Source organism: Danio aesculapii, chromosome 17, assembly GCF_903798145.1.
Source record: "Danio aesculapii chromosome 17, fDanAes4.1, whole genome shotgun sequence".
NCBI lineage: Eukaryota > Metazoa > Chordata > Actinopteri > Cypriniformes > Danionidae > Danio > Danio aesculapii.
In genome coordinates, this window is record NC_079451.1 from 43,941,907 (window position 1) to 43,959,018 (window position 17,112).

The window sequence follows — 17,112 nt, forward strand, 5'->3', positions numbered from 1 at the left end:
ATGTTGCACACTTTTCCTGCATTCTACACAATTCCTAGGCATTATATAGAATGACAAGTATCATTTAGGCAAAGGGTCACAAGACCACAACAAAAGCCTTTATTGACCATTACATATTTTAAAGTGGAAGGAATAAGATATAAAGCATATGATGTTCTTACCAGAAAAACAAAGACAGCAGAACTGAGACTGAGGTATTTGTTAATGTATTGTCTGTAATGTTGTAGTGGAACCTTATACCGGCAATACGCTTGTCTTACAATAAAGGTACATAATTTGCCGCACGGCAACTCTGCATTCTATAGAACGACTAGGCAATGTATCAAGTAGCAGTCATTTCATACTTTGACATTCGATTTGATGCATTCTATACATTTCCAACGCATTCTATGCAGCCCAGCATTTTTTGAGTCTTGCACGTTTTTAATACGCAAATTAGACTGAGATCCACACAACTTTCCCTCATTAAATGTAAAGCCTCATTCATAAACCACAAAATCTACACAAAACGCCACACGATCCATCAAATCAGACACGATCAAGTGACCAAAAAGCAAATGAATTTGTACTTCACACTTTATTCTGACAGATCGTGCAGCTTTAACCAAACAGGTCATGTGTGAGGGGGAAAAAAACCTTTTAAAGCTGCGTCTGGGAAAAGAGAAATGATCAGATCTTTTGATTTCACATGCATAAAGACAGACAACAATGCCTCATAAAACCTGAACACTCAAAGGTACGGGCTGAACGAACAAACCGAGAACACATCTGCAGGGCGGCAGCGCAGTGGAAAAAAACGTGGACGCTTTGGCTGAGCTAGCTTTGATCAGCAAACGCATTAGAGCGTGTTAGATTAGACTAAGATCTATTCAGCATGTCAGCGAGCGCTAAAGGTGCAGAGAACGAACTGTACACACACTGATGCTTCCAGCGCACGAGCGGTTAACAAGCAAATGTCTGACTGATGCCTGACAAGAAGAAAACAAAGATGAGAAGCTACAGGTTAATTGGATGAAAGTGCTAAAAACACATCAGCTGCTGCTTTATGAAAGGATCAGACAACAGAAGCTGCTAACTAGTTTGGTGAAACTGTACGGTTTACTGCAATCTCTCTGAAAGCTTTTCTAAGGTTATGTATTGGTTACAATATACTGAGCGAGATTATTATATATTACCAATCGCTTCAAAAATATATGAAGCCCGTGCCTTAAAAGTGACAAGTTGATTTGACTTAAAAATGTAAAGTATTTCTGTTGCAACTAAAAATATTAAGTTCTTATTTTAAGTAACTTATCTTTATATAATTATGCACACAGTTTATTTATTTACTTCATCATTTTAAAGGTGCAGTATGTAAGTTTGACCCCTAGTGTTGAACTAGGGATATGCACTGCTGGTCCAAAACACATGTAAGCGCAGGTTGCCAGATAGATGACACCAACAGACTATCAAGCCTAAAGGCTGATTTAAGGGTAATTTGAATTGTGTTCTAAATAAAAGCAACGGCACACGATAGAAGGTATATTTTACATATTAAAAGGAGTTTTTGTTCTAAATAACACCTCGAATTCAGATTTTAGAAATGACTTTTTTTTCCTACAGCTGAACAACAGGATAAACTGACAATCACTTAATTTACAAAGACATCAGTAATCGAATTATTTGCCTTAATCTAATTAACACAATTCTAAGATTAAGCTGTTTACATGAGTTGCGTTTGGAATGTTCGGAGTTTCCGGAGTTTCATGTAATTTCGAGTGTTTCATTTTTAATTTGTCAACTTTAACTGGAGTTTGGCACTTTAACTTTCATTGGGGAACATTTCATGCATGACCTTTCAGATTAGGGCAATTAATGCCTTTTCAGATTAGGGCAATTAATTTGATTACTGATGTCCATGTAAACGTATTAGTTTGAATGCTACTTTACATGACATTTATTGCCATTCACTGAAAGCAGCAGCAGATAATTCGCCTCAGATCTTGAAAATAAAAGAAACCATTTGAAATTGAAAAAAATACAACAACATATCAGTGATTCAGCATCTACATTCAATATTGTTAAAGAGGTTTCATTTGTATTAATTAGATTATAAACCTTACCATTTCATAGGAGTGCAGTGAGTGCACTATTCTGTGCTTCTGAATGGCTGTGTTTAAACTTTCTAAATTAAATTTTCATGCTTTATCTGGTGCAAACAGGCAAAATGCTTAACACTGCAAATCTGGTCAGATAGCGTATTGTTAGGACGCAGGGTTACAATGTCACCTGCCTTCTTGTGTTGTTTTCTGTTATCCCATAGGCTCCCATTTTAATGTGGTACAGGCACTGATTGGCTGCTGGTCAAGGAGAGCTATAAAAGGGAACTTCCGGCAGAGTTTGGGGAGCTTATTTTCGGTGCGACGGTTGCTGGGAGTGGAAAGCTCCTGGATTTCCCAAAGCCTCCAGCTGATGACCAAACATTTCTCTTGTCAAAACTGTCCATATATTCTTGCAACTTTTTGAAAGTTTGCTATTTACATGGTGGACTTTGTAAGTGGAAAAACTGAACGCTTCACTATCGAGAAACCAGTTAAACAGACCATCTGCAGCGCAAGAATAAAGAATGAGCCTCCTCCATTCGGCCTCTTTCACTTTCTCTCTTTCGTGGATGAGGAAAAGGTGTTGTACACCCCACTGAAGACATCCATTAGCCTACATAAATAATTTTGTTTAAGCTCAAAGATTTGTTTAAAAACTATTTGTAAATTAAGCTCTAATTTCTAGCAGACGAATAAATGAACAATAATGAAGTGTGGTCAAAGCTATATCCAAACACACCTATGTGGTCCAAAACCCGTCAGGTGGACAAATCTAAGCTTGTTTTTTAATAAAACAAATTTAAATATGCATATAATAATATAATATAATATAATATATAATAATAATGTTAATAATAATAACATTATACAAAAGCAAGTTGTCATGAATAAACTGAAAAAAGCCAGCCGAGATGAAGAGACATGAAGGCAGTGGTTTTTATATTTATGTAGAAAATAATAATTTTTGTAATATTTTAATCCTTTAATTCTTTTTCATTTATAAATATATTTGCGTATTGCTGTACATGCTGCGTGTTTTAAGCATTGTGTAAGCTTTAAGGCACACAACTAACACGCTCTGCGCTGGACTTTAGACCTGTTTTCAGCTGGTCAATTGCACATTCTATTTTAGTTCCTTAAAATAGCAACGCACCAACAATGCACCTTAACACACCTCTTTTCTAGACAGGAACATCCATGAGTCCACAAAGTGGCGTAAATGGATAAACAACGTGGCGGAAAATGAGAAAATTAAGGTTTCGCTGGTCTGAAAATAGAAACACGTCGGGGCAAACTGAGGACAAACACGTCTTGTGCCGGGTGCTAATTAATAACCTTTTTCTGTGTCTCATTTCGGAGGCTGCTATTCACTGAAGGTCACATTTTTGGGTGCAGACGCATGCTTTGAGAGCCTTCCTGACTGAATGAATCACATCAAGGCCACCCGGGGTACTGAAATCTAATTGGCTAAACTGGCATTGGGCAGGTTAAAAGACCAAAACAAAGACAGCGTTCCAGCAAGTAAAGCACATTTTCAAAGCAGAATATCTGACTTCAGCATTGTTTTTCAGATAAACAACAATGTTCACTTAGCATGTTTCTTAAATATCTGCAAACATATTATGGTATTTTTATGCATTTGAAGAGTCAACAATTTACATACAGCACCTTTAATTTCTCCATATTGTCTCAACATATATAGAATGTATAGAACCCAACATTTTTACAGTGTAACAATAGATTTTAAGATCGCAGTCTTAAAAAACATTTAAAATGAGTCGAACCAACACAATTCTTGAGATTTTTGGGGGGACAACTTAATTCCACTTAAATTTGTTTAGTTATCTTAACTGATTTGTGTTGGGATAACACAACTAAATTGTGTGGAACCCTGCATTTTTACAGTGGATGCAGAATATACATATGAGAATATATATCTGAGAACATACACGAGCAAGAGCAGATCTTTGCTCAGGTGTCTCTTACTGTAAGATATGACTAATAGCAGGGTCAGCGCACCGATGAGCGCCGAGATTAGTTGTGACCTTGAACATGACCTCCGCAGGTCTGGAGGAGGAGGACGAGGGCCCGCCGGCACACCGTTACTCCTCTCATCATTAGGCGCTGTTTCCAGTCCGAGGCAGGGGGGGTGGTTATTAATTTCATTTCTTTATGATTCACAATCTGCTCTTTTGAAATATGCCATATGCTCGGAGCCATCGGAGGAAGGCAAGTGTCAGAATCAGTCCGGTAAAGAAAGCCTAAATGAGGCTGATTTACGGCCTCTGCCTCCCGGCGAGTCTGGCTTTCTGCCTCCCCCTCTTTTGTCTCCCCTGTCTGCCATAAACTGCCACAAACAGCACAGCGTCCCGGGCCGGTTCACATACACATGCACCTCTCTTTCGATCAACCCAATGTGCTGTAGATGCCTGATAACCAGTGTGCGAATTATACATTGACTATCTGGGGGTTCTTGTCTTTTGTTCAGTAGTTTGTGTAATGCATGCCTCAGTTAACCAAATTTTTGTATTTAATTAAATTACATCTCATTTATTAATCTATCCTATTTACAGTTGAAGTCAGAATTATTGGCCCTCCTGAATTATTATCTCCCTGTATATTAACACATTTTTAAACATAATAGTTTTAATAAGTAATTACTAATAACTGATTTCTGTTATCTTTGCCATGACGGCAGTACAGAATATTTTACTAGATATTTTAAAAGATACTATTTTTAAGTGCAATGTAAGGGTTTAACTGGGTTAATTAGGCAAGTTAGGGTAATTAGGTAAGTCGTTGTATGACAATGGTTTGTTCTGCAGACAATCAAAAAAATGCTAAAAAGGGGGCTAATAATATTGACCTTAAAATAGTTTTTTTCGAAAATTAAAAGTGCTTTTATTCTATCCAAATAAAACAAAATAAGACTTTCTCCCGAAGAAAAAATATTATAGGGAATACTGTGAAAAATACCTTCCTCTGTTACACATAATTTGGGAAAATAGTAGCAAAAGGAAAAGAATAAAATAAAAAAATCGAGGGCTAATCATTTTGACTTAACTGCAAGTTCAGTGTCTTTTACGGCAGGATTCTGACCCAGAGTAAACATGTAAGAGTCAAATTTGACTTTACGTTTAGTCTGTGTAGAAGCAAACACCTAATTCACAGGAAAAAATGTCCTCTAAACACTTTCGATGGCTGCTGGTTGGCTAGATCTGCTGGTTTCAGCCCACCGACTAAATATTTTCTCACAACTCAGCTGGTAGCTAACATGTATTGACAATCGTATGAACCATTATGGGGGGGCCGAATTTATATACAATAACTCTACATATAATGAAATAACTTTATAATAATAATAATAATAAAATCTTGTTTTTACTTGTGAATATTTATTTATTTATTTATTTATTTATTATTACTATTAAAGATTCAGATCAGCCTAAACTATAACAAAAAACTGAAATCTTGTTTTGACTTTTGAATATTTATTTATTTATTATCATTATTATTATTACTATTATTATTATTATTATTATTATTATTATTATTATTATTATTATTATTATTATTATTATTATTATTAAAGATTCAGATCAGCATAAACTATAACCCAAAACAAATCTTGCATATAATAATAATAATAATAATAATACTAATAATAATACTAATAATAATAATAATAATAATAATAATAATAATATTTAAGATACCTCGCCATGAACCTTGCTTTGACTTCTGTCAGTGGGGATGAAGTGTTATTAAGGAGGGGTCAAGCCCCACCCCAAACCCCCCTGTAATTGCCACCATGTTGATAACACGTCACAGAATAACCCCCACAAAAAAAGCTGATAACCAACATGGAGGCACAGTACATATTTATTAGGGTGGGTGGCCATGCAATCAATACAGAGGAGCAAAATCAGTTTGTTTTAATCACGAACAAACATATTGACCTAACACAATACAGGCCACTTTATCTGGAACTAATAAAAATTCATGGACTGTAAACAGGGAGAGGTACTATCTCCACTCTGCACTCTTTCTCTTTCCCTCGTTCTCTGAAATGAACTTTCTTTTACTGAAATGTGTTAAAATGACAAAGCGAGTCTGGCTGGAGAACGTGTGACGGGACGGCTGAGATTGAAATGGAAGACAATCTAATCGCCGACTCGCAGTATTGTAATATTCGGCTGCGGTTTCGCTAAATTGGTTTAAGAGAATCAAAAGTCAAGGCTCATTTGAAATATTACTGATAAATCTATAATTTAACATTTTTGTGTTATATGCTCAGAGTTCCAGATAAGAACGCGGAAAAAAATTAAAACTATACATGATTTAGGAGACAATTTCTTATTCAAAGTGAGGTGGACACTCTCCCTGAAGCAAATTGTGCATTTTTTTTTCAAGATGAAGCAATCTGTCCACAAAGAGCAAGAACAATTGCAGCCAATCAGAACATTTTCAGGTTTAATATGGAGAACGGGATATTTGGCGCAATGAAATTTGAAACCAAGCCACTGAAAAAATGCATTAATAGCTTCATGTCTAAGAGTCAAATCAACATATTAGACTGTTTTCTGAATGATCAGGTGACACTGAGGAGTTAAAGGGGTCATGAAGTATATTAGTTTTTAATTTTGAACTGTTTTCTGAGGTCCATTTATAATGTTATCAAGATCTTTACATAAAAATACATCGCAATCAAGAACTGACTATTTTCTGTGCTGTTTTTTACCTCATCAGAACGCTCTGTTTGAATGGCCAATCATAGACTTAAAGTAAACGCTCACTGCTCTGATTGGCTGAAAGTTTTGCATAATAACAGGGATAAACAGGCAGTAATGTAAAAATGGGCATCAATCTTCTGTGTAGGCGGAGCTTATTCAGCCTATGACATCATAAAGCAGAAGATTCCAGTTTTTTTGTCAGATGGCTTTAATTATAAGCTGATTTTAAAGTAACCACTAAAGGTAGAGTTCTGAAACGTACAGGATGTTTTTTTAATACTGTGAGCTCTTATATGTCAGAACATCAAGGAAATGTTGGATACTTAGTTCATGACCCCTTAAGGTAATAATGATGAAAATTTTGCTTTTTATCACGATTCATTACATTTAAAAATATTTTTACAAAAACGTCTTAAGTATTTTTGCACAAATATTTTTAATAGGCTACCATATTTTTGTTGATCGAATGAATGCAAATTTTATGCAATATTTTCCTGCACTTCGTATCAGTTTTAGAGCTACGTATGCTGTGTGACACAAGTCCTCAGCAGGAGGCCCACATGTTCAGAAACATTAGTGGGGAAATTGTTTTGTTTGTGAACTTAAAATGTTATCAAGATCTTTACATCATAAATACATCACATTTAAGAACTGACTATTTTCTGTGCTGTTTATTAAATTACAATACCTTTGTGCTCATGATTAATGATTATACTTTTATGGACAATATTTTATGTTTTTGATTTTTTTGGTGTTGTGTTTGCCACTTTTAGAGCAGGACAGCCAAATTTTCCAATACAAAGTATTCAGCTTAAAGTGCAATTTGAAGGCTAATTAAGATTACTAGACAAGTTAGTTTAACTAGACAAGTTATTGGACAGCAGTAGTTTGCTCTGTAGCCAAAAATCTTAAAAGGGTGAATAATATTGACCTTTAAAATAATAATAATAATAATAATAATAATAATAATAATAATAATAATAATAATAATAATAATAATAATAATAATAATAATAATAATAATAATAATAATAATAATACAAAAACTGATTTTATTAAAGCCAAGTTAAAACAAACAAGATTTTCTCCAGAGGAAAAAATGCCATAGGTAATACTGTGAATATGTCCATGCTCTGTTAAAAATGATTTGAGAAATATTTGAAAAAATGTATATAATAATAATCCTTTTGTTTTTAACTGCATTTCACACTTAGCTAATGAGTTCACACTTAGCTGATGATTGATTATAAAACCTGTTCGGCATGCTGTCCCGGGAGAGAGCCCTGAGCTCATAAGATCCTCGAGCCCGGGGCTCCCTCCCATTTGCAGGGCGAGAGGAGAGTTTGAGCTCAGGTAGATCTCGAGAACTCCCCTGCTGTAGTAGCTAATGAACAGATAGTGATTGCTCTTAACAGATAACTACTTACTAGGAGCATGTCTATAGTGCCGATTTGGATTAGTCAATTAATTTATGTTGCATGTTTTTGGACGGTGGGAGGAAACCGAGGAACCCTGGGGGAACCCACGTGAGCACGGGAAGAACGGGGAGAAACCTCCGCACAGAAACGTCAGCTGGTTTGGTAAAGCCTGGAACCAGAGACGTTCTTGCTGTGAGGCAACAGTGCTAAGCACTGGGCCACCGTGTCAACCATCTAGGAAGGAGGAGGAGTAGGGGTGGAAGGGGGGATTCTTCAAAACGAAGATAGCAGTGGTACATAACCCTGGGTATTTGTAGTAGCTTAGGAGTCGTCTGATTGGTGCATTGAGAATTGGACAATGTGGATCCAGCCGCTAGCAATCATAAGCATGTGATCCTCTTGAAATTAGTTTCTAAATACACTTCACATAGCAAATAAACCAAACCATCCCTTTCATTTGGTCTCTTATCTAAATCAACGTTGTATTTTTCACACCTATCCCAGATGTAAACATTTAAATATTAATATCATGCCAGCACTTACAAAGTCAAGTCAATGAGTCAACTTACATAGCAGCTTTAAAGTACGCATGAAATCAAAACTAACCATATGATTTTGTTAGCTCACATTGCTGAACATTTCACCTGTGCATGTCATTAAGGAAAAAAAGGTTTGCCCTTGTAATCTTTAATTGAAAATGCACTTCCTGTTTGTTTTCAGTTCAATTCTCAGATTACGTTTGTCTGAGGTTTTGGGCGTGGCTAACATACTTAACCATGCCCCTTTAACTGTCAGTTTTGACAACAAACAGAAATGGTGAGGAGGAGGAGGTGTCTGTTAAGTTGTAATAACTCTCCCCAAACCCCTTTCCTGATCTTTCTGAATGAAATGCCTATTTTACTACATCCAATCAGCTCACAGTGAAGAAAAACAAGACACGCCCACTGTTTTCTCATTTAATGTTTATATTTTCTAGGAACTGTGTCACAATACGAAAAGCAAAACGATCCCAGCGTCCAATTAATGCGGACTTTAAACACACAAAGCCCACTTACCTTATAGAGGTGATGCTGCTGCTCCTCTGACATCATCAGATCATGGCTGTCCGTCACGATGGATTCCATGTCCACCAACCAATCCCAGAGCTCCTGGTACTCTGCCTCAAACTCTGATAGGCTGAGAGAAAAGAGAGAGAGGTTTTAGGTGAGGTCTGCGGAGACGCTGTACGGACATATTTTACTGGGTGAATATTTGACAAGCGGAGGTAATTACACTGGCCCGTTAGCGGCCGGTGCACCGAGGCGCAGTGCGTTGTGGGCATGTGAAGTGTGAAAAGAGTCGGGGAGCACGGGGGATCTTTAACCTGCGCTCTGAGTGACGGCTCGTGAGGCTCAGCGTCTTAATTAAACATGACTTCACCTCCCTCTTGCTCAAAGCTGCCGTCAGCTCCAGCGCATTAAAGAATTTTCAACAGCATTCAGATGACTGTATGTGGAGTAGGCATGGGACAATAATAACAGGTTTGGAAAAGTCAAGGTTTTAAAACCGTACAAATGTTCTGTTATACCATTCCTAAGACATGTTTTTAACATGTTTTTTACAACTATTTTTATTTACTATTTTATTTAGTTTTTTAAGGCAACGGTGTCTCCAGCAGAAAAAGACCCTCCCCGTGTTTCTCAACCACGATCCTGGAGACCCACCAACACTGCATGTTTTGGATGTCTCCTTTGTCTGTCACACCCATTACAAGTCTTTCAGACTCTGCTAATGAGCTGATGATCCAAATCAGGTGTGTTTGGTTAAGGAGACATGGAAATCTGCAGAGCTGGTGGTCCTCCAGGAATGTGGTTGAGAAACACTGGGTTACTGTATATCTAAAGAAAAAATCCAAAGTTGCTTATTTAAGTTATAAAAATCGGAGTTTTTAAACTAATGAAGACAGAAGTCAATGATTTATTTTATTTATTTAGCCTGACATGTTTCTTAAAATAAAATATATTGTGTTCAAAGAGGAAAAAAAGTAGTTTTTTCCTCAGACATTTAAAGGGAACAGATTTCTGAGCAGTAATCACAATACTGTAATACCGTGATATTTTTATAGAAAGTAATCATACCATCAAAATCTTATACCTGCCTTATGTGTATTGAATGTGGTGCACTCATAACAGACCATCAACACAGACGCACAAACAAACATATTAGCGGCTGAGCTTTGCTTAGATTTGTGTCTCAGCAGGAGGCCTACATGTTTAGAAACATTAGTGGGGAAATTGTTTTGTTGAATTTGCACAGCTTTTGAGTGCTTTGACAGTTCTGAGCATTTTTTTTTTCTCTTCTTGCCTTTGCAATCCATCCTACAGTATATATAATGATCAAACTAGGGTTGCGAGACCACTACCACTATGACGTCTATCAGATGTTGAATTTTATTTGCCATATCTAATGGATAAATGTCAGTACTTGACTTCAATATGATGTTGGTTTTAGATGTTAGTTTGACGTTGGATTTTGGTCACTATCCAACACAACCTAAAATCAACCAAATATCAACGTAATTTCACGTCGTTATTGGACATCAAAATGACATTGTCCTTGGACCTAAATCTAACCCTACTGTATATTATTGTCTTATGACGTTGTGTGTCGGGTGGTTTGGAGAAGTCAAGGTTTTAAAGCCGCAAAGATTTTCTGTTATACCGTTCCTAAGACATAATATTCTTTATATGTTTTTAATGATTATTTTATTTAGTTTTTTAAGGTAACAGTATCTCCAGAAGTAAAGGACCCTCCCCATCAAAAGCTACAGTACCAGTCAGCCTACGATTCAGCAAACATTTGAAAAACAAATCACTTATAAACCAACATCCATGCATGCTATAGACCTGACCAGTGCAGAGGCTTACTGCAGTGTTTCTGTTTGATATTTTAATGTTGCCTTTGCCACTTTTAGAGTATGACAGCCTAAGTAAAAAAGTATTCAGCTTAAAAGTGCAACATGAAGGCTAATTAGGATTACTAGACAAGTGAGGTTAACTAGGCAAGTTATTGGACAGCAGTGGTTTGTTCTGTATTGAACATGACTTCACCTCCCTGTTGTCCAAATCTGCCATCAGCTTAAGTGCATTAAATGATATTCAACTGCATTCGGATTACTGTATGTGCATAGTATATCGGCACACTCATAACAGAACATCAACACAGACGCACCAACAAACATATTAGCGCCTGAGCTTTGCTTAGATTTGCGCCTCAGCAGGAGGCCCACAAGTTTAGAAACATTAGTGGGAAAATTGTTTTGTTAGTGAACTTATAATGTTCAGAAATCATAAATAATACATCACAATTAAGAACTGATTTATATTCTGTGCCATTTTTGACCTCATCAGAACGCTCTGTTTGAATGGCCAATTGTAGATTTAGAAGAAAACGGTCCCTTGCCTTGATTGGCTCACAGTTTTGCATATTAACAGGGCTAAACAGGCAGTAAAGTGGTTTGGGGCATAAATCTTCTATGTAGGCGGAGCTTATCCAGTCTATGACATCAAAAGGTAGAAGATTTCAGAACCTGTGGTTTTGTCAGATGGCCTTCATTATGAGCTCATTTTAAAGTAACCACTAAGGGTAGAGTTCTGAAACTTACAGGAAGTTTCTATAATACTGTAAGCTCTTATATGTCAGAAGATCAAGGAAATGTTGGGTCTTAAGTTTATGACCCCTTTAAGTAATAATGATGAAAATTTAGCTTTTTATCACATGATTAATTACATTTTTTAAATATTTTTACAAAAACGTATAAAATATTATTTTGCACAAATATGTTTTAATAGGCTACCCTATTTTTGTTAATCAAATTAATGCAAATTTAAGCAATATTTTGCTGGACTACATGTCATTATTAGAGCTGCGTATGCTGTGTGACACAAGTCCTTCCCAGGAACACAATTCATTTATTGCACCATATTGTAAATACCACTTTTCAGCTTTGAAAAACAAAAATAAACACGCAAAAAAGGACTTTTCTTAATTTTATGGTCTTCAAACTATGTTTTTGATATGTTAATGTTGTGTTTGCCACGTTTGGAGCATGACAGCCCAAGTTTCCAGTATAAAGTAGAAGTAGCATACTATAGCGGCAATGCAGTATAGCGGTGCACTCATACCAAAACATCAACACATTTGCACAAACAAACATATTAGCACATGAGCTTTGCTTGGATTTAAACCTCAGCAGAAGGACCACATGTTTAGAAACATTAGTGGGAAATTGCTTCGTTTGTGAACTCATAATGTTATCAAGGTTTTCACTTCATATCTACATCACAATCAAGAACTGACTATTTTCTGTGCTGTTTTTGACCTCATCAGAACGTTTTGTTTGAATGACCAATTGTAGACTTAGAAGCAAATGCCCACTGCTCTGATTGGCTGACAGTTTTGCATAATAACAGGGCTAAACAGGCAGTAAAGTAGTAATGGGCATCAATCTTCTACGTAGGCGGAGCTTATTCACCCTATGACATCATAAAATAGAAAATTCCAGAACCTGTTGTTTTGTCAGACGGCCTTCAATTTAAGTAATTTTAAAGTAACCACTGACCGTAGAGTTCGGAAACTTACAGGAAGTTTTTATAATACTGTGAGCTCTTATATGTCAGAAGATCAAGGAAATGTTGGATCTTTAATCCATGACCCTTTTAGGTAATAAGAATGAAAATTTAGCTTTTTATCACATGATTAATTACATTTTAAAACTGGTTAGCAAGAAAGTTTTAAATATTTTTTGCATAAATATGTTTTAACCGTGGCAACCATATTTTTGTTGATCAAATGAATGCAAATTTATGCAATATTTTATTCTATATGTCATTTTAGAGCTATGTACTGTTTGTTGTAACACAAGTCCTTCCCAAGAACACAATTCATTTATTGCACCATACTGTAAATACCACTTTTCAGCGTTGACTGAACAACAGAAATACACACACAAAAACATAATTTTCTTAATTTAATGATCTTCAAATTTAATGTTGTGTTACCACTTTTGGAGCATGACAGCCCAAGTAGCATATATAGCGGCAATACAGTATAGAAGTGCACTCATACCATCAACACAGACGCACAAACAAACATATTAGCGGCTGAGCTTTGCTTAGATTTGTGTCTCAGCAGGAGGCCCACATGTTTAGAAACATTAGTGGGGAAATTGTTTTGTTGAATTTGCACAGCTTTTGAGCGCTTTGACAGTTCTGTCAAACGAGCAGCTTTTTTTTTCTTGCTTTTACAAGCGGTCCTCTTGTCCCCGAAGAAGAAAAACTATGAATGAGATTACACAAATAACGATCAAACAGGGGTTGCGAGAGGAAAGTCAACATTTCCGTTTTTATTTCAATTCAGAGCAGACACAAAAGAAACAGGAGCGCTCCATCGAATGCTCGCGCGTATGAAATTTCAACAAGGATGCTGCTGCAAAATTAGCATTTCCAAGCAGGCGCTGATTAAACAAAACGACATCAGGGAGTATGTGAAAATTTGAGCCGTGTTTGTACGCAAGACATTGATCAGAACAAAACGGCAAAGACAGCAAATTAGAAAGAGTCAGACGTGTGCGGCGGAAGTGTGAAGACTCCCTCAGGCTCTGCGTTCTTCGACGGATATTAAAACTCAATATGCCGTTTGTGAGTTAAACAGCATCTTTCTGTATTCTTGCATACCGTATTGTTTTTTGCACTCTTTTTTTCCGCACTAACATAAATCTAAATGCTTGTAAAACAAGCTCTCGGGGCATCCAAACAACATTAACAACGAATAACAAAAAACAAGCGGGAGAAAAAAACTGTAAGATCCATTTAGCAAACGTGCATCATGGGAAATTGTTATGTCAGCATCATTTTCTGCTGCTCGCTTTGGTTCGTGAGCAGAACAATTGTACATCCTTTCCTCTCAAACTCTTTTGAAAACTGAAGCATGCACTTGGCTGAATTTCTAAAATGGGTCATCGCCAAAATAATAAAAGCAAGTTAAATGTTTATTTTATGTTAAATGAGGGAACAAATGAATGATTGAATGAATGAATGAATGAATAATAAAATAATAAATATAATAAAAATAATACAAATAATAATAATTAGGTTTTTTCCAGTGTAATCAAGATAATGCACATTTTCTTTCCAACAAAAATCATTACTGTATTACATCTGAAAATGTACTTTAATGCATCATTTATGATATTACATGTTCATTGTGTTATATTAGACTGAGTTACTTATTATAAAACCATTTTGTTATATTATAAACATTATATATATTTGCTTAGCGGTTATTAGATCCCATGATAATAAAGCACTATTCAAAAATATCATATCATTTTATTATATTATGAATATTATGTTTTTTTGTGTATTTGTAAAATGATATAACTACATAACCACAGCAATCTAATAATAATAATAATAATAATAATAATAATAATAATAATAATACTTTTATTAATTTTCCTTCAGCTTAGTCCCTTTATTCATCAAGGTTCACCACAGCGAAATGAACCGCCAACTTATCCAGCATATGTTTTTACATAGCAGATGCTCTTCCAGCTGCAACCCAGTACTTGGAAACACCCATATTCACACACATACACTACGGCCAATTTAGTTTATTCAATTCACCTATAGCGCAAGTCTTTGGACTGTGGGGAAACTGGAGCACCCGGAGGAAACCCATGCCAACACAGGGAGAACATGCAAACTCCACACAGAAATGCCAACTGGCCCAGCTGGGACTCAAACCAGCGACCTTCCTGCTGTGAAGTGACAGTGCTAACCACTGAGCCACTGTGTCGCAATAATAATAATAATAATAATAATAATAATAATAATAATAATAATAATAATAATAATAATAATAATAATAATAAATAATAATAAATAATAATAATAATGGTAATAAAATATTATTAACAACAATAATAATAATATTAATGATATTATTAATAATAACATGTTTAATAATAAAACAATAATTATTATTAATAACAATAATAATAATAATAATAAAATAATAATAATAATAATTAAAAATATAATAATAATAATAATAATAATAGTAAAGAATATTATTATTATTATTATTATTATTGTTATTATTATTATTATTATTAGTATTAGTATTATTATTATTATTATTATTATTATTATTATTATTAATAATAATAATAATAATAAAATAATCATAATCACAATAATTACAAATATAATAATAGTAATAACAATAATAATAATAATAATAATAATAATAATAATAATAATAATAATAATAATATGTATAATAATATGTATAATATGTATAATAATAATAATACAAAACTAAGACAAAAGTATTTTCTGAAAAAAATTAAAATAAAATTCCGTCTCGAATGACAAAGTTTAGTTAATATGCTATTTTCAAGAATACGACAACACTGAGAAAAAAAAGTAAAGAAAACCGCAATTCCTTATTCCCATCTAGTGTTTTTTTTTTACTCTCAATGTTTCCTCCACAGTTCCTCAGATCTCAGCAGCCGCTCATGCAGTGGTTCTGTCGACAGGAATTAGCCGTTAGCCACTTGAAAGCGTCTCCTCGGGGTCAACACAGCTCTGACACTCCTGTGAGACAGAAATGGATGCCTCTCCGTCTTTCTTTCTTTTCAAATCCGTTTAACATCAGTGTTGCCCCGCACTCAACACTGCTGCACCTTTCCTAAAGGGGGAGGTTTTTCCAATTCATCAGCACTCGCCCTCAGCCGCGCTGTATTGACACTCCTCACATCTCATACGAACTGACAGTTTTATAGAAAGAGCTCTTTAATTTATGGTGCTAATCCCTGGCGCCTAATGCAGGGACGTAACATCTCCTTTTTGTTGTGTTCCTCTCCTGTTGAGGGGCTTTTGATTCCTGAATGGCAGGCGTCCCGTGTTTCTATGCGGTGAGAGGGGATGCTGGGAGAGGCATCGAATTGGACAGCGCCTCCCTTAAGACGTGTTTTTCCATGCAAAGGTAAGGGCCAAAGAGTCAAAACAATGAATCCTTGAGCAGGCGGCTTATCATTAAAATTCAAAGGATCATTATGGGGTTCTTTTTTTTTTTTACTGCAAAATAAATCATTACAGCGAGAAGCTTAAAAGGATTAAAACGATGTTTGATTCAAAGCCAAACCAAAAAGAGTGCAGTCCGGACGGTTAATGTTTAGGACTTTTAGAGACAGACTAATGGTTCACCAATAAAAAGATTAGTTATTTTAGGAAAGTAATTAGATGAGGAATCTGAGAGTATAGAATGATGAGAGTATAGAATTAAAGAAAGGTTACAATTTCAAGTGCTTGAAATTATCCTAATTTCCTAAGTATTGATAAAAAATAAAAGGTATTTGTGAAAACAAAACACCCATGGCAAAATATAAATAAACTAAGATGTATTTCAGACAGTTGTTAATGTAGTAAGGCAGAACAGCAATACTTGAAAGCTCTTAAAGACCCAAAAATGAAAATTCTGTCATTATTTACTCCTTCACTTTTTTTTAAACTGTTCGAGTTTCAATATTCTGTTGAACACAAGTGAATTTTATTTATAAACTAATTTCGAGAGGATTACATGCATTGTGATTGCTTGCGGCTAGTCCTGCTTAATCCAATTATTATTCACCAATCAGACAATTCCTAAGCCACTATAAAAACCCTAAGTTCCAAATCACAGGATCACTTCGTTTCGAAGAATACCCCCTTCCACCCCTACTACTCCTCCTATCCTAGATGGGTGGCACGGTGGCCGAGTGGTTAGCACTGTTGCCTCACAGCAAGAACGTCACTGGTTGTAGTCCTTATCAAGCCAGCCGACTTTTCTGTGTGG

At 35.4% G+C, this 17,112-nt stretch overlaps 1 protein-coding gene across 1 annotated transcript in view; it reads right to left on the minus strand.

Moving 5' to 3' along the window:
- The window catches only part of akap6 (A kinase (PRKA) anchor protein 6), a 324,063-nt gene that overhangs the window by 125,726 nt on the left and 181,225 nt on the right, over positions 1 to 17,112 (minus strand). The window contains 1 exon segment of the mRNA XM_056476530.1: positions 9,288 to 9,408. Within this exon segment, the coding sequence (XP_056332505.1) occupies positions 9,288 to 9,408 (121 nt within the window).